General features: G+C 32.9%; 1 protein-coding gene and 1 pseudogene across 1 annotated transcript; both read right to left on the reverse strand.

Annotated features, from left to right (window-relative positions):
• LOC130957451 (protein FAR1-RELATED SEQUENCE 5-like) overlaps nucleotides 1-17,263 on the reverse strand; it is a 38,982-nt pseudogene extending 21,719 nt beyond the window's left edge.
• A 2,973-nt stretch (nucleotides 17,264-20,236) lies between these two features.
• On the reverse strand, nucleotides 20,237-21,313 carry LOC130956028 (zinc finger protein 1-like). The gene has a single exon (XM_057883050.1). The coding sequence runs from the start codon at nucleotides 21,148-21,150 to the stop codon at nucleotides 20,404-20,406; it is 747 nt and encodes a 248-aa protein (XP_057739033.1). The 5' UTR covers nucleotides 21,151-21,313; the 3' UTR covers nucleotides 20,237-20,403.
• Between the last annotated feature and the right edge of the window lie 5,320 nt (nucleotides 21,314-26,633).

Below are 26,633 nucleotides of genomic sequence, written 5' to 3' on the forward strand. Positions count from 1 at the left end.
AAAGGGACCTCGGGGATCACTTTCTTCTTTGCCACAACATCATAGAAGTGGTCTTGACTCTTGATGGCTCTTGGAGATGAATCTTTCCATCTCCCATGACTCGGAGGTGGAAGCTTTTGCTTTCCCTTTCCCTTTTCTAGAGGATACTCCGGCCTTAGGTGCCATTGGTAATGGAAAAACAAAAAAGCTTATGCTTTTACCACACCAAACTTAAAATATTACTCGCCCTCGAGCAAGAAAAGAAAAGAAGAGTAGAAGAAGAAGAAGAAAATATGGTAGAGAGGGAGAGAGGTAGTTTCGGCTATAGGTGAAGAGGGAGGGTGTGTGTTGTGTGAAAATGAAGTAGAACGGAAGGGTATTTATAGGGAAAGGGGGGGAGGTATGTTCGGCCATTTGGGTGGGAATGGGTGGAAAATTGAATTTGAATTTTATGAAGGTAGGTGGGGTTTATGGGGAAGAGTGGATGGATGTGAGTGGTGAATGGGGTAATTGGGAAGAGGAATTGAGGTGATTGGTGATGGGTGTTGGGAAGTGTGACATGGGGAGTAGGGAGAATGAGATTTTGGATTAGGAGAGTGTGATTAGGATTAAAAGGTAAGGTGGGGATCCTGTGGGGTCCACAGATCCTGTGGGGTGATCCTGTGGGGTCCACAGATCTTGAGGTGTAAACAAATACCATTCCTTCACCATATAGGCATGTAAAATGCCTTCATGCATCATTCTGGCGTTCAAACGCCCATTGGTGCATGTTCTGGGGGTTCAACGCTCATGTAATGCATGTTTCTGGCGTTGAACGCCAGTTTCATGCTTGTTTCTGGCGTTCAGTGCCAGTTTGTCTTCTCTGTGCACGTTCCTGGCGTTTAACGCCAGGTTGTTGCTTGTTTCTGGCGTTCAGCGCCAGAATGGTGCTCTGTTCTGGCGTTGAACGCCGGCCAGATGCACCTTACTGGCGTTGAACGCCAGTCTGCGCTACCTCCAGGGTGAACAATTTTTTTCTTCTGTTTTTGACTCTGTTTTTAATTTTTTTGATTTTTTTCGTGACTCCTCATGATCATGTACCTAATAAAACACAAAATAACAATAAAATAGTATAAAATAGTAATTAGATAAATAAAATTGGGTTGCCTCCCAACAAGCGCTTCTTTAATGTCAATAGCTTGACAGTGGCTCTCATGGAGCCACAAGGTGATCAGGTCAATTTTAGTGTGGTCCCAACACCAAACTTAGAGTTTGGATATGGAGTTTGAACACCAAACTTAGAGTTTGGTTGTGGCCTCACAACACCAAACTTAGAGTTTGACTGTGTGGGCTCTTCTTGACTCTGAATTGAGAGAAGCTCTTCATGCTTACTCTCTTCTGTCACAGAGAGATGGCCATGTGCCTTAAACACAAGGTATTCCCCATTCAATTGAAGGACTAACTCTCCTCTGTTGACATCTATCACAGCCTCTGCTGTGGCTAGGAAAGGTCTTCCAAGGATCTATCACAGCCTCTGCTGTGGCTAGGAAAGGTCTTCCAAGGATGATACATTCATCATCTTCCTTCCTAGTGTCTAAGATTATGAAATCAGCAGGGATGTAAAGGCCTTCAACCTTTACTAGAACGTCCTCTACTAACCCATAAGCTTGTCTCAATGACTTGTCTGCCAGTTGCAATGAGAACAAGGCAGGTTGTACCTCAATGATCCCCAGCTTCTCCATTACAGAGAGTGGCATAAGATTTATCCCTGACCCCAGAGCACACAGAGCTTTTTCAAAGATCATGGTGCCTATGGTACAAGGTATTAAGAACTTGCCAGGATCTTGTTTCTTTTGAGGTAGAGTTTTCTGAATCCAAGAATCCAGTTCATTAATGAGCAAGGGAGGTTCACTTTCCCAAGTCTCATTACCAAACAACTTGGCATTCAGCTTCATGATAGCTCCTAAATATTGAGCAACTTGCTCTCCAATTATATCTTCATCTTCTTCTGAGGAAGAATAGTCTTCAGAGCTCATGAATGGCAGAAGGAGATTTAATAGAATCTCTATGGTCTCTATATGAGCCTCAGATTCCTTTGGATCCTTAATAGGAAACTCCTTCTTGTTTGAGGGACGTCCCAGGAGGTCTTCCTCACTAGGATTTTCGTCCTCCTCCTCCCTTGTGCATTCGGCCATATTGACTATGTCAATGGCCTTGCACTCTCCTTTTGGATTTTCTTCTGTATTGCTTGGGAGAATACTGGGAGGAGTTTCAATGATTTTCTTACTCAGCTGGCCCACTTGTGCCTCCAGGTTTCTAATGGAGGATCTTGTTTCATTCATGAAACTGAAAGTGGCCTTTGACAAATCAGAGACTACATTGGCTAAATTAGAAGTGTTTTGTTCAGAATTCTCTGTCTGTTGCTGAGAAGATGATGGATATGGCTTGCTATTGTTCAGCCTATTGCGTCCACCATTGTTAAAACCTTGTTGAGGTTTTTGTTGATCCTTCCATGAGAAATTTGGATGATTTCTCCATGATGAGTTATAGGTGTTTCCATAAGGTTCACCCATGTAATTAACCTCTGCCATGGCAGGGTTCTCAGGATCATAAGCTTCTTCAGAAGCTGCCTCTCTAGTACTGTTGGATGCATGTTGCAATCCATTCAGATTTTGAGAGATCATGTTGACCTGTTGAGTCAACACTTTGTTCTGAGCCAATATGGCATTCAGAGCATCTATTTCAAGAACTCCCTTCTTCTGAGGTATCCCATTGTTCACAGAATTCCTCTCAGAAGTGTACATGAACTGGTTATTTGCAACCATGTCAATGAGCTCTTGAGCCTCTTCAGGTGTTTTCTTCAGGTGAATAGATCCACCTGCAGAATGGTCCAATGACATTTTCGAAAATTCAGAGAGACCATAATAGAATATATCTAATATGGTCCATTCTGAAAACATGTCAGATGGACATCTTTTGGTCAGCTGCTTGTATCTTTCCCAAGCTTCATAGAGGGATTCACCATCTTTTTGTTTGAATGTTTGAACATCCACTCTCAGCTTGCTCAGCTTTTGAGGAGGAAAGAATTTATCCAAGAAGGCAGTGACCAGCTTATCCCATGAGTCCAGGCTATCCTTGGGTTGTGAATCCAACCATATTCTAGCTCTGTCTCTTACAGCAAAAGGGAAAAGCATGAGTCTGTAGACTTCAGGATCAACTCCATTCGTCTTTACAGTCTCACAGATCTGCAAGAACTCAGTTAAAAACTGATAGGGATCTTCAGATGGAAGTCCATAAAACTTGCAGTTTTGTTGCATTAAAGCAACTAGTTGAGGCTTAAGCTCAAAGTTATTGGCTCCAATGGCAGGAATGGAGATGCTTCTTCCATCAAACTTGGACGTTGGCTTTATGAAGTCACCAAGGATTTTCCTTGCATTATTATTATTTTTGGCCGCCATCTCCTTCTCTTGTTCTAATGCTTCTGAAAGGTTACCTTTTGAATAATTTAATTTAGCTTCTCTTAATTTTCTCTTCAGAGTCCTTTCAGGTTCTGGATCAATTTCAACAAGAGTGCCTTTATCCTTGTTCCTGCTCATATGAAAGAGAAGAAAACAAGAAAAGAAAGAGGAATCCTCTATGTCACAGTATAGAGATTCCTTTGTGTTAGTAGAAAAAGAAGGGGGTAGAAGAATGAAGAAGAATTCGGATTTTTAGATGAAGGGAGGTGAAGAGAAGTGTTAGTAATTAAATAATAAATAGAATAAGAAGAGAGAGAGAGGAGAAATTTCGAAAATAATTTTGAAAAAGGAGTTAGTAATTTTCGAAAATTAGAGATAAAATGTAATTAAAATTAAAACATGAAACAATTAGTTAATTAAAAAGAATTTTTGAAAAAGGGGTGAGATATTTTCGAAAATTAGAGAGGGAAAAGTAGTTAGGTGGTTTTGAAAAAGATAAGAAACAAACAAAAAGTTAGTTAGTTGATTGAAAAAGATTTGAAATCAAATTTGAAAAAGATAAGAAGATAAGAAGTTAGATAAGATATTTTGAAATCAAATTTTGAAAAAGATAAAGTTTTTGAAAAAGATAAGATAAAAAAGATAAAAAGATTTTTAAGAAAAAGATATTTTGAAAAAGATTTAATTTTTAAAATTGCTTAACTAACAAGAAACTACAAGATGAGATTTTAGAACTTAAAGATTGAACCTTTCTTAATAAGAAAGTAAAAAACTTCAAATTTTTGAACCAATCACATTAATTGTTAGCTAATTTTCGAAAATTAGATGTAAAGATAAGAAAAAGATTTTGAAAATATTTTGAAAAAGATTTTTGAAATTTTCGAGAAATTATGAAAAAAAATGAAAAAGATATGATTTTTGAAGAAGATTTTAAAAAGATAAGATTTTCAAAATTTGAAATTTTGACTTGACTTGTAAGAAACAACTAATTTTGAAAATTTTTGACCAAGTCAACCCAAAATTTCGAAAATTTAGAGGGAAATAAGGAAAAGATATTTTTTTTTATTTTTGAATTTTTAATTATGAGAGAGAAAAACAACAAAATTACTCAATGCATGAAATTTTTAGATCAAAATAATGAAGGCATGCAAGAATGCTATGAATGTCAAGATGAACACCAAGAACACTTTGAAGATCATGATGAACATCAAGAACATAATTTTGAAAAATTTTTTATGCAAAGAAAACATGCAAGACACCAAACTTAGAAATCTTTGATGCATGGACTCTAACAAACAAAAAATGCACATGAAAAACAAGAAAAGACATAAAACAAGAAATCATCAAGATCAAACAAGAGGACTTATCAAGAACAACTTGAAGATCATGAAGAACACTAAGAATGCATGGATTTTTCGAAAAAATGCAAGAAAAATTTTTAAAGCATGCAATTGACACCAAACTTAAAAATTGACTCAAGACTCAAACAAGAAACACAAAATATTTTTGGTTTTTTTATGATTTTATAATTTTTTAGTATTTTTATTATTTTTTTTTTGAAAATTATATTAAAAAAAACGAAAATAATAAAAAAAAATATTTTTGAAAGATTTTAGAAAACTTTTTGAAAAGAAAATTACCTAATCTGAGCAACAAGATGAACCGTCAGTTGTCCATACTCGAACAATCCCCGGCAACGGCGCCAAAAACTTGGTGTTGTTGCCGGATTAAAAACTTGGCACCATTACGGGTTGGAAACAATTGTTTGAATTGTTGTTCGAAATTGATTGTTCCCCGGCAACGGCGCCAAAAACTTGGTGGACGAAATTGTGATCAACAATATTGGCTCTTTGGTATGTACACAAAAACTATTGTGAGAGAAATCATTATTATGGCACTGGTTGAATCCACAACTCCGTTCAACTAACCAGCAAGTGTACTGGGTCGTCCAAGTAATAAACCTTACGTGAGTAAGGGTCGATCCCACAGAGATTGTTGGTATGAAGCAAGCTATGGTCACCTTGTAAATCTCAGTTAGGCAGATTAAAATTGTTTATGGTTTCGAAAATAAATAATAAAAAGAAATAATAAAAGGGATAGAATACTTATGCAGATTCATTGGTAGGAATTTCAGATAAGCATATGGAGATGTTGTAAGGCTCAAGAACGCCTGCTCTCCCACTGCTTCTACTCAATCCTTCTTACTCATTTCCATGGCAAGCTGTGTATAGGGGGTTCACCATCAGCGGTGGCTACTTTCAATTCTCTCGGGAAAATGGTCCTCTGCGGCTGTCACTCGCATGGCTAATCGTCTGGAGGCATCACCCATGGTTGATGGCTACATCCCATCCTCGCAGTGAAAACTACGCTCACGCACTCTGTCACAGCACGGCTAATCACTGGTTGGTTCCCGCTCCTACTGGAATAGAATCCCTTGATTCTTTTGCGTTTGTCACTAACGCCCAGCACTTGCGAGTTTGAAGCACGTCACAGTCATTCATTACCGGAATCCTACTCGGAATACCACAGGCAAGGTGAGACCTTCCGGATTCCCAGGATCCTACTCGGAATACCACAGACAAGGTGAGACTTTCCGGATCCTCATAAATGCCGCCATCTATCTAGCTTATACCACGAAGATTCTGTTGGGGAATCTAAGAGATACACATTCAAGCTCTGTTGCATGTAGAACGGAAGTGGTTGTCAATCACGCGCGTTCATAAGTGAGAATGATAATGAGGGTTATCTAATCATCACATTCATCATGTTCTTGGGTACGAATGAATATCTTGGAATAAGAATAAAAGAGAATTGAATAAAAGAAAGTAGAATTGCATTAATACTTGAGGTACAGCAGAGCTCCACACCCTTAATCTATGGTGTGCAGAAACTCCACCGTTGAAAATACATAAGTAAAAGGTTCAGGCATGGCCGAATGGCCAGCCCCCATGATCTGAGAACTATGCGTCCCAAGATGTCAAATACATTAGTTAAATGTTCTATTTATAATAAACTAGCTCCTAGGGTTTACATGAGTAAGTAATTGATGCATAAATCCACTTCCGGGGCCCACTTGGTGTATGTTTGGGCTGAGCTTGATCAATCCACGAGCTGAGGCTTCTCTTGGAGTTGAACTCCGAGTTATGACGTGTTTTGGGCGTTCAACTCCGGATCATGACGTTTTTCTGGCGTTTAACTCCAGACAGCAGCATGAACTTGGCGTTCAACGCCAAGTTACGTCGTCAATTTCCGAATAGAGTATAGACTATTATATATTGCTGGAAAGCCCTGGATGTCTACTTTCCAACGCCGTTGAGAGCGGGCCAATTGGAGTTCTGTAGCTCTAGAAAATCCATTTTGAGTGCAGAGAGGTCAGATTCCAACAGCATCAGCAGTCCTTTTGTCAGCCTCTTTCAGAGTTTTGCTCAAATCCCTCAATTTCAGCCAGAATTTACCTGAAATCACAGAAAAACACACAAACTCATAGTAAAGTCCAGAAATGTGAATTTAACAACAAAACTAATGAAAACATCCCTAAAAGTAGCTTGAACTTACTAAAAACTTCCTAAAAACAATGCCAAAAAGCGTATAAATTATCCGCTCATCAGCTGCAACACTCATGTTGATTTTATAGAATGCCAGGTATTTGGTTATTAAACCTTTCTTAGGGTTAACATCACTGTATGATTGGGGTGAACTTATGGTTATAAGAGGAAGACATTTAAATGAAAAAACTTTCTCAATTTGTAATCTGCACATGATAGATAAACCCCTCTTATTAATTAGAAGTAGAGATAATTTATTTGAAGGATGGTTTCTTAGGATTTATTGTGAATTAATATTATGATTGCTGTTGTTCAGTAGTAGTAGAATATTTTCAAGATATCAAGGTTTTGTTATTGCTAGTTTTCTTTTCAGAATTATTGTCTTAAATCTAGTATCAGACTGCTTAAAGAAACTTACCAATCAAACAGTTTTGAGTAAACCGTCTTTGACAAAGCATCTCGGCTCAAAGAAGCCGAGTCCGGGTCCAGTGGTTTTGTAATATTGCCAACAGGAGTAACAATGACACGCTTGCAAAGTGAGTCCTCTAATGCTTTCTCATCACACCTAAACAAATGGTGAGTCAAAGGACACTAAAGGTGAAACACTGAAACTAGAAGCATTTGTGGATGGATCTATGATTTTTACATGAACAACTCTGCAGCTGTCTGAAGGTGGAAGAGTGGTTTTTCATCTTTCAGTTTGGAAGAATCAATTTCAGTCCTTTTGACAAAGTAAATGTTACCAAGGTGGAGGATTGCGGCGACCACACGAAAGATAGCATCCTGTGTAAGGAAATTTTGTTAAATTAAATATATGTATAGAAAGAAATCAATGCTTCATTGAAATAATAAAATTTGATGCACAAATGTGATGATCCTATACCTGTTCTTCCTGGTTGATTCCTACAATATCCATTGCATTTCTGGTCTCCAAGTATTCTTTTGCATCATTTACATTTGAAACTTCATAACAGTTTGATTGATTAAGATAGTGGAATTGCTTTGGATTTCCCAACTTGTACTTCTTGCATCCTATTGAGTAAATTGTAACAGTTAGTCTTGTGAGTGATAAATTATGTTTAATTTCTTTCAGGATTATTATGGAGAATTCAATCACCTCTGGTGGTGCTGAACAAAGCATGTAAAAGCAGTGATAGTTTCTCTCCGGGTCGGACACTTGGCATACTCGTGACCTTTCTAGGAGATATGTTCTAATTGCAGCTCCAGAAATTTTCCCATTCTATAAACACCCTCTCTCTCTCTCTCTCTCTCTCTCTCTCTCTCTCTCTTTTTTAATGGTGGTTGTTAACCTGTTATATATGAATTGTGATGGTCACGGCGAGATATAATATTGGAGCATAAATAATGGAAGTTGTGCAAGAGTCTTCAAGGTAGAATCCTAGTCCTCCGTTATCCTTTTTTTTTCTATGAAGCATATAACAGAAGGCTACTTTTATTTACTTTTTTTAATCACTGTTTAGTTTTGTTGTTTATTAAAGTGATGATGTATTCACTTTAATGTGTTAATTGGCAATTCTCTTGTGGATTGATCAGGGTGGCACCGCCCAGATGAGATTTCAACCACGTCTAGGGAGGTACTTGGCTGCAGCTGCAGAGAATGTTGTTTCTATACTTGATGTGGAGACACAAGGATGTCGATATTCATTAAAGGTTCGATTTCATGTTTATTATAATTAGTATTACTAGTGTATGTGCCTATTGATTCACTTTTTTATTTATTAAATTTGTGTAAAAGTAATAATAATAGAATTAGTTGTTGTTTCTAACAGGACGAAAAAGAAAAGAGCTTGATTCAGGAACACAAACTGTTATTGGAAGGCGTAATGAGTTGAAATAGAGCTGCTCTGATAAGTATGCTTTTATTATAATCTTAATGAATCAATGACTAATAGGTATGGTTGCACGTTTTTTCATTTTGACTTTAAACCCTAAATCTCATGTCATGATTCTTCTAATAAGTCCCTTGATAGCATGGTTTCTGTTGTAGACAAAAGTTCTAAACAGTTTGGAACTTCTTACATTAAATTCATCTTTGTATAATTTTATTGAAACTAAACTTGGAACATGTTTTGATGATGAATATCTGAATTCTGGAGAGTTTATACAGCTTGAAAAACCCAAAAAGAAAAAAGTTCTAATGAATTGATTAAATTTTGGACTCTAGCCTCATGAAATTTTTATTATTATAATTTTTCAGTTTTATTGATAAGTTGCGTATTTTTTGTTATGTATTATTTGCAGATTTAGCATATGGGACAAGTCAAGCATAGATATAAAATATGCAAGTAGATTAACATTTTTTAACAAATATTAATTACTATTTTGTTATGACAATTATTGTCGGACAAGAATTTTACTATTTTGTTGAGAATTATTGATAAATATGTATTTGAAATACTAATTGAATCTTTTTAATATCTATTTTAATTAGAATTTTATTATTAGTTATTGTCTTTTTATAAATTTTTTTATTGTGCACAAATTTATTTATTAATTAAAATAATTACACATTTATGTACAAAAAGTTTTATTGTAAATTTTATTTTTTTGTATTTTTATTACAAAAGTAACTTATTTTTGTCAAAAAGGCAACTCTTTTATTAGTTGCATATTTTGAATATTAGACAACACTTGTATGGTTGCATATCCAAAAGAAAGAGCAACACTTGTATAGGTTGCATATCCAAAAGAAAAAGCAACACTTGTATAGGTTGCATATCCAAAAGAAAAGGCAATACTTTAAAGGGTTGCATATTCAAAACTAATAGGCAACACTTTAAAGGATTTCAAATTCCAACTTATAAGCAACACGTAAAAGAGTTGCATTTTATTGCAAATAGGCAACACTTTTTAGTAGTGACCAAAATACGAGAGAAGAGACAACACTGCAAAAGTGTTGTCTCAAACACACCTTTGAAGTGTTGTTGTTTTTCAACAAAAGGCAACACATGGTAAGTGTTGCTATCAAAAGCAACGCTTCTGAAACAAAAAAGTGTTGCCTTGATCTAAGGCAACGGCTGCATATGCAACGCCGCCCAAAAGCGTTGCTTTAGGTCCAAAAGTGTTGCCACAGATCAAAAGCAACCTTTTATCAGCCTTTAGACAACACTTTTTAAATGTTGACTTAACCTGAAAATGTTGTAGTGTCTCATGTTTATTTTTTAAATTGTCAATACACATTTGAGCATTAACATTTATAATCAAAGTTTTCAAATCTCTTGAATAATTTTGGAGATCTCTTTGTGTGAATCTTATATTATCATAACTCCCAATATGCTTTATCAATAATTGGTAAGCTTTTGAAGATATTATATTTGCTAAGTTATACGAAGCCACTAAAATTTTATGAACATTATTTACACCCCTTACCGATCTTAGAAATGATCTCTTTCTTGGATATATATATATATATATATATATATATATATATATATATATATATATATATATATATATATATATGGCCTTCATAAAATTGACTAACTTCATATTTTTCTTCTGAATTTCTCTTAAAAACAATCCTTAATTACTTCACATCCTTCTCTTGTGAGTGTTCTTTTTCTATCTTTGGGCAAACTTCTTTTATCAACTACTAATTCAACTTGAACTACTTTTTTTTTTTATTTTAAAACCTTCTTTTGAGCAAAGAATATATTTTTATTGAACACTTTCATTACAAGAAAAACACCCATTCAGTCACACTTTTCTATGACTGTTGCAGAGAAGTCAATTTTTTGTGGTGTTTTGAAGACAACAAAGCTACTTGATGGTAGTGCTTCGAATATATCACGGTGTGTACATCTAGGAGAAAGAAAAATTTATAGGTATAAGACCCACGATGCTCATTTTTTGCTACACTACTTTCTACCAATACCGATTAAAAGCATCCTTCACTAGATAGATCGACTGGAGTTAGAGATTGTGGAAACATTATGCCACCTTGAGAGGATCTTTCCCCCTAGTTTTTTTTGACATAATGGTTCATCTTCCCATTCATTTAGCAAATGAGGTGAGATTAGGTGGTCCGGTGCAGTTTCGTTGGATGTATCCTCCAGAAAGGTACATGTGTACATTAAAGTTGTATGTACGCAACAAAAGTCGCCCCGAAGGTTCTATTGCAGAGGTATATCTGGCTGAAGAGTGCTTAACTTTCTGCTCAAAATACTTGCATGGAGGTGTGCGAACAAGACTTAATAAGCGACCTCGGAATGATGATGATCCTAATGACGACAAAGTTTTGCCTTCAAAGTTGTTTTCTAACAAAGGTCGTTTGTTAGGCGTGGGAAATGGAGAACCAATTAATCTCGATGACATATCAAGTGCTCAAGCCCATGTGTATGTATTATACAATTGTGAAGAAGTCGCAGATTATGTTAGGTAACTTAATATAACTTATGTTTATTCACTAAATCAAGTGCATTTAGATTTTTTCCGATCAAACATAACTATTATTAACTACAGAGAGCATGAGGATCAGATTAACAATCAGCGGGGAACAAAATGAAGAAAAGCAAAAGTTCATAGTAAAACCTTCTCGCAGTGGTTTGAAACTCGGGCGAGGGATCCAGATGTGCCTGTTTGGCTAAAAGAATTATCTCGAAGTCCAAGCTCTGTTGCAAGAAGATTTTCTGGATATATAATTAATGGATATATGTTTCACACTATGGAGCATGAGGCAAGGAGAAAAACACAAAATAGTGGTGTCACATTAACTGCTTTAACTTCAAGCTTTGCAAGTGCTAAAGATAAAAGTCCAATTCAAGACACTGTAGCTTATTATGGCAGGTTATTTGAGATAGTAGAGTTAGATTATTTTGGGCATTTTAAGGTTGTATTGTTTCGGTGTGAGTGTTATGATGCTGGGAGAGACAAGTGTGGTCTTACATTTGTTCACTTTAATAAGAAATGCTACCAGAATGAACCTTTCATGCTAGCATCTCAAGCACATCAGTGTTTTCATATGCAAGATCCATATGAACATAACAAACATTATGTTATGGAAACTATCCCAAGAGACTTATTCAAAAAAAATGACGAATTTGAGTCTGAGGCCCGTCAAACCTTCTATAGTGAACAACACGAGCATATAACAAGTCCTGCCATACCAGCTGATGATGGTGAACTTATTCTGGAGAGGAATGATCTACGACATACAGTTATTGAAACGGTTCCCCAAGTGACTTCTGCCCAAGAATATGAGGCAGATTTCATTGGAGATTCTGATTCTGATGGGTCAGCCTAAGCAATTTATTGCTTAATATGTACATATGTATAACTAAGTTTTCTTCACTTTTTTATTTGTAAGTCATATTTTTGTTTTAATTTCTCATTTTGTTAGTGTTTCTTATAGGATATGTCACTTTATTGCTTATATTAACTCGAGTTAACTAATTTATTTGTGTAGGAATAAAGAATTTATTGATCTTAAAGCAACATCAAGTAAGAATTTGCTTCAACAATTTGAAGCCAAGAGACAAAAGATTGTAAATGAACGCAAGCAATATGTGATGCAAGGTGCAGCACGTAATGACAAGGAGGAAACTATGCCAAGGTTGGATGTAGTCGAAAGTCAAAAAAAGTTGAGTGCAACCAAAGGAGTGAAGAAATGTACGTCAAAGAAGCTGGATTTTACTCATTTACAAAGCACACTCAACACAATCAACAAAAGGATGAATTTCACGCCTGAAACCTTGGAAGTACAGCCAAGCATTCCTGCGCAACAGCCAGAAAATAAAAAAAGAAAGAATCACTTGACTGTGGCTATGGCTGAGAAAAAGAAGCATGAAGTACAACATGAACCGTCAACACAAGGCTTGAACAATTCTAAGCTTACAAAGGCGGGTGCAGATGAACTTAAAAGGAAGCTCGATGCAATTCGTAATATGAATAATAGCGTGCCAACAAGTGTAAGCCAAGATCGGAGTTGTGCAAATTCTACTCAGCCCACAATCAACCAAAGATAGCAGCAGATTATTCAAGTCACACATGGTAGAACTCAAAAAAGGCAACATGACACTACTTTGCCGAGTTCAAACACTACCCCACAAGCTGAAGATTCAATGTCGGAGCAAGATGGATCAAGAAAGGAAAAGAGCAAGCCAAGGGTAAGGGCTACAACTATTGATGAATTTTTAAAAAAAAATGGGATAGATGTAGAAATTGACGGACTAAGCTCTGAACTAAGTGATGATGTGGGAGATAGCTTTCCACTTGATGAAAATTATTATTCACATGTGATGGAGGACATTAATGATGACGAAGGTAATATATTTTTATCATTTTTTATATTTTTTGTAAATCATAATGCTTAATTTTTCAATTGGCATCACTAATTACTCCCTAATTTTTCCCCTAATGCATGAAACTAGGAGAGCCAAAGAAGAAGAAAAACCGGAGAAAAACAACTTGCAAAGAGATTTATGCAAGAACTATGGAACAATGGGAAGAAGTTATTTTTGATATTGGACAGCCAGTAGGACCAACCGATCAAAGTGTGTCTAATTTAACTAGTTTCGTAGGCACAATTGGTAGAAATAAAAGATTTGTGAGTCTTTTGTACACTAGCTGGCATGCTGTAACTCCTAAAGCTAAGAAATTCATGTGGAACTATGTTAATGTAAGACTCTTCTATTATTATTAAATGTCGATTATTTTAAATATAGGAAAGTGCGTATAACACTGTTGATATCATGCAGACCAAGTTTATCCTCCCAGATAGTGGAGAAAAGTGGGTGATCCAAGCAATTCGGGATGCTTGGAAGCGGTTCAAGGGAAAGATTAAGCAGAAGCACTTTGTTCCCTTTGATACCATCGAAGATATGGTGAAAAATCGACTGACACAAGTTCCAGAAAGTCAATTCATAAAATTGATCTATTATTGGAGTCATCCTACAATCCAGGTAAAATAGTTGGTACTTTAATTGCAAATATATTACTGTTTGTTAAGACATAAGCAAAATAATGAAAATTCAATTGATAATGTTGGAATCTGTCCTCTCTCATGCTGTACAAACACATATCCATTTTGATGTAGGTTCTTGAACTGAATTGAATTTTCTTAGGATATATTGTTGCCAGTTCCATTCTGAACTTCTGAATTTGTGTATTTACAATTCTATTTTTGGCTACTTTGTTTGCTGTAATTTTAAGTTGCTGCAATTTTATTTTCTATAGTTCTGTTTTGTGTAATTTTATTTTCTGCAATTCTATTCTGTGCAATTATATCTGTTGCTATTCTGGTTGCTGTAATTTTGTTTTCTGAAGCAAAATTTAATTATATTGTTCTCTATTTCTATATGCTAACTTTTTATTCACTTATAGTCAATAAGTGAAAAAAACAAGAAACATAAAGAATAGCAACAGTTTCCACATCGCATGGGGCCAATCAATTTCGGAAGAGTACGAGTGGCTCTGGTATACTTATTTAATATTTGTGCTGGGATTTGTTTAGTTAATTTTAGTTTTGTTGTTATAGACTTACTTATTTAAGGCTTTATTTTGTAGCGCGCGACAAAGGAAACAAATGAGGAACCAAAAAGGTTTGAAATGTTCCTTGCTACTCGAACAAGTCGGAAAAGGAAGGAAGTTGATCAGGAAACACAAGATGCAATTGTTTGAGAGTTCATTGAATTACTAATGATTATAAATCAAATTTAAGATACGGTAACTAATTCTATTTCAAAATGTTTCTTTTAATTAGGATGAATTCCAAAACCGGCAAGCTGCTGGTGAAACAGATGAGGAAGCTTTTGAGTCTTTATTTGGAAAAGAACAACCAGGTCGGGTTAGGTGCTATGGAAGATCTATTACACGAAGTGACTTAAAAAAGCATGTAGAAATTTCTGAACTCAAGCAACAACACCAAGAGGAAGTCACATCTTTGAAGGCTGAACTTGGAGACATGAAGGCCAAACAGCAGCACCAAGAGGCTGACCTTCATGGATTACGAAACATGATTAAGTTACTAGTTCAGCGATCTGAACCTGGAATGAGGCCGGAAGAAATTGAAGCTTTGTTACAAGATGCCCAACACTCTCCAATTGATGCAAATAGCGCTCATGGATCAACACATATTCCAAACATAAATATGGTATGACCAGTTTTTTCTTATTCCCTAATATTTGTTTATATATTGTTAATTGTTAATTAGGATTCTGAATATCTACTAGAGTTTAAAATGTTTATTTGTTAGAACTTAGGAGGATGCCAAATATTTTTAATTTGAACTAAAATTGAAGAAGATGGAAGCTGTGATTTGGTTTTTTTGGTTTTGTTTTTTCATTATGTAATTTTATTATTATTGTTATCAAGATGGAAGCTGTAATTTTTCTGGTTTTTCTAATTTTTTTGGTTTTGTTTTTTCATTATGTAATTTCATGCAAAGTTTGAGCTTCTTATAATGTTAAAATAAAAAAGGAAGAAAAATGTTATTATGCGCTGCTTGTCATTTGCACAATGCACTTGAGTTTCTGATTTTAGTTCCCATTTAGTATGAAGTTGTGTTAGTCCGTTTTTTAGTTATGTCCTTTTTGGTGATTTATAGTATCCCCTGAATATGATTGTTATTTTAAAGCAAAAGACTTTGGTTTGTTTAATTATTTATTCAAGCATAGTATGATTTTGTTTCTTATTTCATGTTTTTGGTGATATGAAAAGAAGAGTAGTTTCAATTATCCTATGCCGCTCGGATATTGTATGTGTTATTAATATGTTAATTACTTTTTTCTTGTTGTACTTTTTCAAATTATAATTATTTTTCTATATAATTATGCAGGATAATTCTAAAGATGCGAATGAAGATTGAGATGCTTATCATGATGGTTTATTGACAAAGATGGAAATTAAAAGATGTATGGTTGATGATGATGTCTTTTATTAGAAGCTAAGATACATTTATATGATATAATATTTTGGTTTTTCCTAGTTTATTAGTAGTAAATTCTAAGTGCATTATATGAGTATACTTATTCTAGTTTGAGATATATGAATATTCAAAATTATGATCATTCCAACATTTTTGGTTCATTGTATAATTATATTTTGTTTCAGTATAATTTTTATTATTTAAAAATTATTGTATGGTATTATTATATATGCATTCATTTTTATTTTATAATAATTAACTAATTTAATTAAAAATACAGGATTATATATATAATTATATTCTCAAATATTAGAGTTTAGATAAAAAAATTGTTAGAAATTTTTGTTTTTATATATATATATATATATATATATATATATATATATATATATATATATATATATATATAAACAGAAATTTAAAAAAAATGAGGGACAAAAGGCTACACTTATATAGAGTAGCTATAGGTATACTATTGCTACATTTATAAAGTGATGCAGTAGCCCTGAAAAGTGTAGCCTATTCTTTAGAATTATGGTAACTATTAGTGCCGAAAAGTGTAGCCTTAGGTCCTGAACAACATCACTTAAAAAGCGTACCCTATTCTCAAAAACCAGAAGCGTAGCTTTTGATACAGAAAAGCGTAATCTTTGAGAATAGGCAACACTAGTATAGGCATCGCCTACAAAAGTGTCTCCGAAGCCTAAAAAGTGTAGCCTTTTCCTAAGGCATCATTTTTTTTTCATTTTTGGCTACACTTTTCAAGTGTACCTGAATGGGTGTTTTTCTTGTAGCATTTATTTATCTTTTATTTTAGTTGAATTGCGGATACTAAAACCAACAGCATGTACATACTTTTTGTAAAATTCTCCTCCATCTCCAGCCGTATCAAAGACCATGCCAACCTTCGGTTTCAATTCATCTTCATATTCTAGAATCCATTCTTTTAATGCGTTTAATGTATCATTTAAGCCATTTGAACTCGTATTTGAATCAGCCTCATTATCTTGAATTTTCAATAAAATATACCTAAGAAATAAATTGAAATTATTTTTAATATGTGTAAAAAGGACTTAAATTTAATTAATTTTACAAAAATTTTATAAAATAAAAAATTAGATTTATATAATTAAAAAAAAGTTTTTACATAATTAAAAAATTATATATAAACAATGCTTTAAAGAATTTGTACTAATATAGAAACATTTTATTTTTGAGGTCACATTCATTCACACTATGAATAGAAAAAGACACATGCAAAATATGTTTACTTTGAATATAAATAGAGAGCGACGACAGCAACTAACAACTCAGAGACCAAAGAGAGCCGCAACAACAACAATATAGGGAGGAGTTGTGGCAACGATGAGACCAATGACGCAAACAGTGTAGAAAAGAGCGATGAAAGTGACGATCATAAGGAAGAGCGATAACGGTGAGGAGAACAGTGAAAAAAACAATGCAGCAAGAAGAGGTTTAAAAATTAGGGATTTGATTTTTGGTATCCAACGCAAGAAGAGCACACAGTGAAAAGAGGAAAGGATGTGAGAGAAAAAATAGTAATCTAGTTTATAAAACAAGTTTAATCTTGGCCAATTAATTCAATCCAATGATAATAATTGTATTCTCATATTTCCATATAAAAACTATTATCATTAGATATATTCCACAGAAATTGAATACGGACAAACTCAATTTAAGTACTAAACAAAACTTTTAATTTTATCAAAGGCAATATTGAATTAGCACAACATTAAAGAATTTGCATGTGTATTTATTATTCAGATTATATTCGATTGAACCGTCACTAAATTAAATAATATAGCGGTGGTTTAGCTTTAACTGCCGCTAAACGCAACAGGCTTGGCAGCACAATTTTTTCTGCCACTAAACATAGCTTTTTGGAGCAGTATCTATCGAACTGTCACTAAAACCCTGGCAGCATAACAATGAGCCAGCGATGGCATGTTTTGCGGCGTCAACCGCCGTTATTTCTTTTTGCAATGATTTTTGGTAATCGTCGAAAAATTTTCGCTGCTATCTACTGGAATTCTTGTATGTAGTGGTTCTTCACCATTATCTTACAATTTTAGTTTTTGTATTACTTATTTGACAATAATAAAAATATATTTTTTTAAAATTTACTTATCCTTAATCTGTTATTTTAATTTTTTTTAGAGAAAATTTCATTTTCCTTTCCTGAGAGATGTTAAAATGATACTTTCCTCCCCTCTATTTGTAAAATATATATTCTCCTCCCTTTTAATTTTTTAAAAAACCTCTTTTGATCCATTTAAAATTTTTTGTATTAACTAATGTTAACTTTATCCATTTTTCAAGAAAAAATAAATTATTTTTTACAAAAATACCTTTAGCAAAAATTTTATTTTTTTGTCATTAAATTTTTCTTACCAAAATATTCTTTAATAAATTATTTTTTTATTGATTAAATTGTACCTTTACCAAAATATTTTTAAAAAATTTAATAATTAAATTATTTTTTTCGAAGATACCCTTCAACAATTTTTTAATTATTAAATTATGATTTTACCAATATTTTTCATTAACAATTACTTTTATTTTACTATTAATTTTTGATATCAATATATATTATTTTAACATTAAATAAAAAATTTTTGCCACTATTAATATGTATAACAATTAATATATATTGATATCGAAATATAATTTTACCAAGATTTTTTTATTTAATGTTAAAATAAAATATATTGTTATCGAAAAATTAATAGTAAAATATATATTGATAAAATCACAATTTAATAATTAAAAAAAATATTGAAGGGTATCTTAAAACAAAATAATTTAATTATTAAATTTTTTTAAAATTATTTTGATAAAATAACAATTTAATCAATAAAAAAATAATTTATTAAAGAGTATTTTGGTAAGTAAAATTTAATGACTAAAAAATAAAATTTTTGTTAAAGGATATTTTTGTAAAAAATTATTTATTTTTTTTTTGAAAAATAAATAAAGTTAACAGTAGTTAATACAAAAAGTTTTAAATGGATTAAAGAAGAAATTTTTTAAAAAATTTTAAGAAAACAGAATATACAATTTATAAATAGAAGAAAAAATAATGTCATTTTACTATCTCTCAAAGGAGAAAAAGACAGTAGAATTATTTTTTTATTTAATATCTTTCCATAGAATCTCTTAATATTTGTCAATAATATAGTTTCCTATACATATATAACTTGATTAAGCCTACTCTAGTCTAATTATGCTATTCTATTCTCTAATTATTATATATGTTAGCTTACGAAAGAGACTACAAGATCAGAGGAAGATAGATTTTCGTGTCCTAATAAAGCAACAAATAAATCACGAAATATGTTCTTAGAGATTCGGCGGGGTCCATGATTAAAAATAATATTAAACAATAAAAAAGAAAAAGTGAAAAATTATAGGAATGAAGCATGTGAACATACATTACAATTACATCTATTACATGTAGTATTTAGTTGGTTTTAGGTTTGAATTGGTTTTGTTTTGCGTAGTACGTGAGAAATGGATCAGTAACTGTTGATGGATGGTGAGTAACAGCCACGTCAATTTTATAGAATAATGATTTAAGTTGAATTGTTTGTCCTTTAATGCAAATGGTTGTACTATTGTTGTGTAGGTTTACTATTATTATTATAGCAATAAATATGAACACACACGAATCTTTCCAAAGATTTGTGACCACTTGATGATAGTGACAGAGTACATGCACCAGCAAATAGGACAAACATGCCTTCCTATGCAAAAACCAAACAGAACCTATAAGTGCATTGCAAGTCTAATCTAATGTCTTAGTGTTTTGTGTGTGTATGTGTTTTGTATAGATAATATACTTTTTATAATGTTATCCAATTCCAAGTCCACTAATTTGATTTACATATATCTTCATGACTTTATGCATTTATTCATGTAATTGCTTTTTCTATTGCTCTTTACCAATTCTGATTCTATCTAAACTATGTAAACATCCTCTCGAAATATATATATATATTTTACTTATGATACCTTTCGAAGGCTAACAGATCAACAATTATTATAAATCTAAATAAATAAAAGAATTTGTTGTTTATCGATAAATTACTACGTATACAAAATAAAATTTAAATCTCTGCCACTTAGTCAAGTTAGTTTTCAAGAACATTAATCTGAATTCTTCCAATAAAAAAAATACTTTCGTTTGTTTAGTAGATTTAGTTTCACGTTTTAAGAAGGCAGATCTTTGTCTGCTACTTAATTATGTAACGAATTTTATGTTAGAAAGGTAACCTTATTCAAATGAAGATCGTTAATATCTAACTTTTAAAACATGAATTTTATATCAAGCATATGAAAGTTTGATCAACAGATAAGATAAAGAACCTGGGTATCCTTAAACTGATAGACTACTTACACAATCTATATATATTATCAATTATTACAAAAACAAAATCTGGAAAAATGTTGATTAAGCCTACTTATAATTGGAGAAAAAGTAATAACAACTATAAACACAATAAGGGCCATATATATACATATACATATGCCTATCTAGCTAGAGCTTAAGAGATAAATCAAGGTGCTTATTATTCTTGATCATTATATTGTCATCTTGATTAGTCTTCAAATGAACAAGATAAGCTGTGATTTCTTCATTATCTGCTGCAGAATTGAGCATGTTCTTGGCCACCTGGAATCTACCAACACTACTATTTCCGATGAGGGGAGGTGGTCTTCCAAACCCATTTGATATATGATGATGATGATGAACAAAAGAAGGTTTGTGAATCAAGGAGTGAGCTTGAATTCCAAGTGGTTTGTTTGCACAAGCACCATAGAGAGGTAAAGATGAAATACTAGCATATCTATGATGATGATGAAGAAAAGGGATCATAAATGGTGAGGATCCTAATAACCTATTCTGACCTCTCTTTGCAATTGATCTCTCTCTCTTGTGAGCATTTTGGTGTCCTCCAAGAGCTTGTGAACTGTAGAATTTCCTCTGGCAGTAGTTGCAAGAGAACACTCTTTGATCAGAACCTGCACAACATGTGTTGTTGTTGTTGTCTTCAATTGAAGTAGTTTTTGAGGAATTATCCATGTCCAAACACGTGATGAGGCTCAACTCTGTGCTGCACTCATCATCATCATGGACATTCAGATTCAGATCCAACAAAGTAGTATCTACTTGCTCTTGCTGATGCTCCTTTTGATCTTCTTGTGAACTCTGCCATGGTTTGTTGCTTGCAATTTTATCACACCGATGATGATGAGGTTGTTGTTGTTGTTGTTGTGTATCCATTGTTGGAATAGGTTAAGAAATGTAAACTTAGTTGATTCTCAAACACCTTTAAATGGATAACACACACACTCACTTTATTCCTTTCATATTATTTAATGAAAAATACTATAAATGAGTAATTCTAAAGTTGAGTAGTGGAAAGGGTAACAAGAAGTAACATAGTATAGTTTTGTTTGTAGGAAGAGAATTGATGGGAGATGGTGGTTTACACACACAACTTTTGACTTTGATAAAGAAAGTCCAGTACTCAACCATGTGGCTATGGCTGTATAGATGGAGACTCGTGCAATTGTATATTTGTATTTGTACTTTCATACATATTGGTCCCACATCAATTAAGTTTATGTGTTTTGGCTTCATTCGCCTGCATCAACTAAGGACCACAAGAACAACAAGAAGCTATGATGCACATCATGCGCATGCACCTTCATTGATCATCACTATCATCGTATAATAATATGAATATAATAAGGAAACAAATTATACCCAAACATTGTAATGTCATTACCGTAGAGCACCCTGTCCCCAGCTGTTGTTACATCGCTCATTAGGTGCGTTTTTTTTCTCACTTTCTGTTTAAGTGGCAAATTGCCCAATAAAATGATGAAGTGAAACACTAACCTAATCATTGCTATCGATCAAGATCTGAATTCAGTAATATATGTCAGTTTGATTATTAAAACACTGAATTTTATTAAGGAAAAGTCTAGGGGCCAGCAATTTTATTGCATTTTGGCCAGCATGTAACCAGTAGATAAATGTGAGCCATTGGATGAAATCTCACACCAATCTCATACCATCAAATCATTATTGATGGCTAGTTAATGGCTACCAATTACAAATATTGCTGGCCCCTAGCATTGCTCATTTATTAAATATGAAAGTATATAAAAATATATAAAATATATATTTTTAGTATATCTTTTTAAAGTTACGACATTGAGACACATTTAATGAGACACGAATTTTATTACTTTTATCCCATATTATGTTTTAAAATTCCAGCCATATCTTTGACCTAAACATAATCTCCTCACCCCTTTCTCCTTCTCTCTTTTTTCCCCGCCTTCTTTCTCATTCCCATTGTTACTTCCTCCGTCCGTAATTATATATTTGTATATTCTTGTGTCTATGTTTTTGGGATTTTTATTTTAATAACTTAAATAAATATTTTATTTATTAAAATAAATAATTTTAAAATTTATTATAAAAATATGTCATTTATTCTTATTTTATTTATACTATAAACGAGATTATTTTTAATGTATTTCATTTATACTGCAAATAAGATATGTATTGTAAACGAGATATATATATTTATAAACATAAAAATATATTTTTTAAAAAATAATAAAAAATATTAATAATTTAAATTAGACCAAATTCTTAAAAATAGAACATTTCAAATAATAGCGAAGATGAACGGTTTTATATAATAAAAAAGATGAACGATTTTAAAAATAGAACACTATTAACACGTTTAATTCTCCCAACAGTTGAAATAAGTGAATGCACATAAATAGCACAGTTAAATTGTCCATTATTAATACACTTATCTCTTTTCTAACTTCCCACTATTAATACCATTGCTTCTTTCACTACTTTCATCCATCCATTATTATATACTTTTAAATTTTGTATGTACCTTTTTGAATATTAATATATATAATTTAAAATATATATAATTTTGTATGTCCTCTCATACAATAAATGAAATTTGAATATATAATTTAAATTTAAAAATTAATACTCAAGAGAGTAGATAAAAAATTTAAAAGTATATAATAATGGTCAGTGAAAGAAGCAATAGTGTTAGTAGTTAAAATTAATCTTAGCATACAAGCAACTAGCATTTACAAGTCTTACAAGTGCGGAACTTACTAAAACCCTAAACGCGCTCCAATTCATACGTACAAGTCACGCGCTATATAACAGACTTTAGTTTCAATCAAAATCAATTAATGCGCGAATATCTCTCTTCCAATCTTCAAAAGATTTTCTTACCTTCTTCGAATCTCTTGCCAAGTTTCTTCGTTCTCCTTCTCGTGTTCTTCCCTGGTCTTTTGGATCCTTCTTTCTTCTGCGTTTATCACTTCTTTGGTCTTCGTTATTCGCCTGAGTTTTGCAAACTGTAACGCTAGCTTCATTTTATTTTGATTTTCTGGTTTCTGAAATCAAATTTTGAAGTCCTTTTGAAGATAATGGATGATTCAACCTCAGATTGTTAGCGCAATCATGGTAAAGTGGATTCAATCTCAGATTGTCAGCTCAATCACAGCGAAGTAGATTTTGAATTTGAATCGAATGAAGTTCCTGAGGTTTGATTTAGTTTCAGTTAATTTTGATTGTCTAGCTGAATAATTCGTGAAGCTAGACTGTGAAATTAATGCGTGAACATAATCTGTAGATTGAATCTAATGTATTAATTTTGATTAATTATCTACAATTTATAGCAGACGCTCGGGTGTAGATCAGAACCTTTTGGGTGTATTTTTATGGAGGTTGGGTGTATTTACAGTTTATGATTTTTCTTGTTATTTTTAATTGACTTGTTGTTGTTCGGGTGTATATCAGGAGTCCTAGGTGTATGTTACTTTGATTGTTATTTTTTTTATGAGGTGCAGAAATTCTATAGTATTTTCTTGTTTTTAACATGTTGTATTTTGCAGTCTCTCTCTGTTGTTGATGAGCAACTTGTTCCCAAGGTAGGAATGACTTTTAAAAACCTTGAAGATGTTGCAAAATTTTACAAGGACTATGCTAAGGCTGCATGTTTATTATATCCAGTTAAACCTCTTTCATGTTGTATCAGTGGTGCATCCAAATTTCAGCCAATATCAAGGACGTGTTATGAATTATCAGTTCAGGGAACCAGCAGCAGTGGATAGTTTTTTGGGTGTATAGTTACAGAATATGGGTGTAAACCATAGTTTTCTTGAGTGTATTTCTGAATTTTCTTGTGTTTGACATTTTACATATATATATATATTTCAGAATCTGCTGTTTATGTTATAAATTATTGTTTGTTTTTTTTATTTTGGTATAGGGTTTAGGGTTTAGGGTTTAAGGATTTAGGGGCTTATGGTTTAGGGATAAAGCATTAGGGGATAGAGTCTGGTGTATATTTAACTTTTCTTGGGTGTAAAATGAGATTTTATGGGTCTAAAAATCAATGATTTAGGTGTATAATAGGTTGGGTGATTTAGGGTTTAGGGTTTAGGGTTTAAGATTTAGGTTTTTAGGGTTTAGGGTTTATGGTTTAGTGTTTAGGGTTTAGGATTTAGGTTTTTATGGTTTAGGGTTTAAGGTTTAAGGTTTAGAGTTTAGGGTTTAGGTTTTTAATGTTTAGTGTTTAGGGTTTATGGTTTAGGGTTTAGGTTTTTAGGGTTTAGGATTTAGTGTTTAGGGTTTAATGTTTAGGGTTTAGGGTTTAGGGTTTATGGTTTAGGTTTTAGGGTTTAGGGTTTATGTTTTTAGGGTTAGGGTTTAGTGTTTAGGGTTTAGGGTTTAGGTTTTTAGTGTTTAGGGTTTAGTGTTTAGGGTTTAGGGTTTAGGGTTTAGGTTTTAGGTTTTTAAGGTTTAATGTTTAGGGTTTATGGTTTAGGGTTTTTAGGGATAAATCATCAGGGGGAATATATGTTTGGGTGTATAATCAACATTCTTTGGGTGTAAAATGTCAGGTTTTGGGTGTATATTTGGTTTGATGTTTTCCTTCATATTATAGTACCTGTAAATCAGACATTTTCAATACACCAGAGAGAGTTTAATTATGGAAAAAAAATTTACTTATAATTGGATCAAATATATTTACAGCATGTGTTCAATTTCTTACAAGAGTATATAACAGTTACATTAATCAGTGTCAATATCATTAGAATCTATCTGATAAAATGGACTCAATAACAATGAGGATGGTCTGGACAGTCTTATTGCATGACTTTCGCTAATGGCTTCAGCTTTGTCTTGATTCATTTCATGGAATAGAAGACATATATTTGTTCTTACATTTTTTACACCTTGTTTTTTGCCTTCCATTTTTACTGCAATGAAAAATACACCCATAGATATCAGTCAGATACACTCATAGATCAACCAGATACACACAAACCGATTTCATAAGTATTTGATAAGATCAGTTCAAAATGATGTTCAATTGACTCAAACATCGATAAATATAGAAGCTCAAGCAATATTACAATGTCAAGTAATATACAGCCAAGGACAAGCAGTATTAGAACATTTGCAACAGTTGACTATATTAAATTATATGAGTTCAGAAATATACACCCAACAAATTACGCCATATACACCCAACAATCAACCATATACACCCAACACATTACGCCATATACACCTAATAAATTACGCAATATACAGACAAAAATTAATTAGGAAAAGAACTAGAACAAGAAGAACTGTAAAAGCTAGAACAAGATGAACGATAAAAACTTAGATCAGGCACATACACCCAAACCAATTTCATAAGTATTTAATTAGATCAGTTCAAAATTATGTTGAATTCACCAAAACATGGATAAATATACAAGCTCAAGTAATATTACAATGTCAAGCAATATACACCCAAGGACAAGCAATATTAGGACAGTTACAACAGTTGATTATATTACATGATATGGGTTCAGGAATATACACCCAAGAAATTACGCCATATACACCCAACACATTACGCCATATACACCCAACAATTAACCATATACACCCATACAAATTACTCCATATACACCCAACAAATTAAGCAATATACAGCGAAAAATCAGTTACGAGAAGAACTAGAACAAGAAGAACAGTAAAACCTAGAACTACTTTGAAGAACAATAAAACCTAGAGGAACTTACAAAAAGAGTAAAACCTAGAATAAGAAGAACAGTAAAAACACTGATATGAGATTTAGAACAAGAAGATCAGTAAAACCTAGAAGAACATAAAAGAACAGTAAAACTTAGTTCTTCGATTTCGAAATCAGAAACAGAAATGTGAAAATGTACAAGATGAGTAAAATAGTAACGTACCTTGAATAATATTTCTTCATTTTTTCTGGAGATTGTTGATGGAGAGTTCTATCTTCGCGACGAGTTCGACCTTGAATAATGTCTTTTCAGTTTGGAATGTTGCTCAAAACTTTGTGGTTTGTGTTTTATTTGAAGGAGAAGAGGAAGAGTTAGCCATGACGAGCGCTTATTCCAAAGAGTAACCGTTTGAGTGACGCGCGTGGGTTGACGCTCCATTCAAAGGGTGTGAGTGCGCGTGGACAAGTTATTGGGATGAGTTAAATTGTAAGGCTTGTAAGTCTTTTTTACTTGTATGTGTAGCAGGTCCCTAATAGTTAATAGTTAGAGAAAGGTAGCCGGGCTAAGGATTCGATGGTCCCAGAACGTTTGGACCATTAAATGGTCCCAGAACAAAACATGTTTTTTAAGTTTTTTTAATCCTTTTTTAATTTTAATTACAAATTAATCCCATAA

The sequence above is a fragment of the Arachis stenosperma genome, chromosome 10 (genome assembly GCF_014773155.1).
Source record: "Arachis stenosperma cultivar V10309 chromosome 10, arast.V10309.gnm1.PFL2, whole genome shotgun sequence".
NCBI lineage: Eukaryota > Viridiplantae > Streptophyta > Magnoliopsida > Fabales > Fabaceae > Arachis > Arachis stenosperma.

Excerpts from the sequence above, each read along its gene's own strand:
- LOC130956028 (XM_057883050.1), bottom strand. The coding sequence starts at position 21,150 with ATGGATACACAACAACAACAACAACAACCTCATCATCATCGGTGTGAT.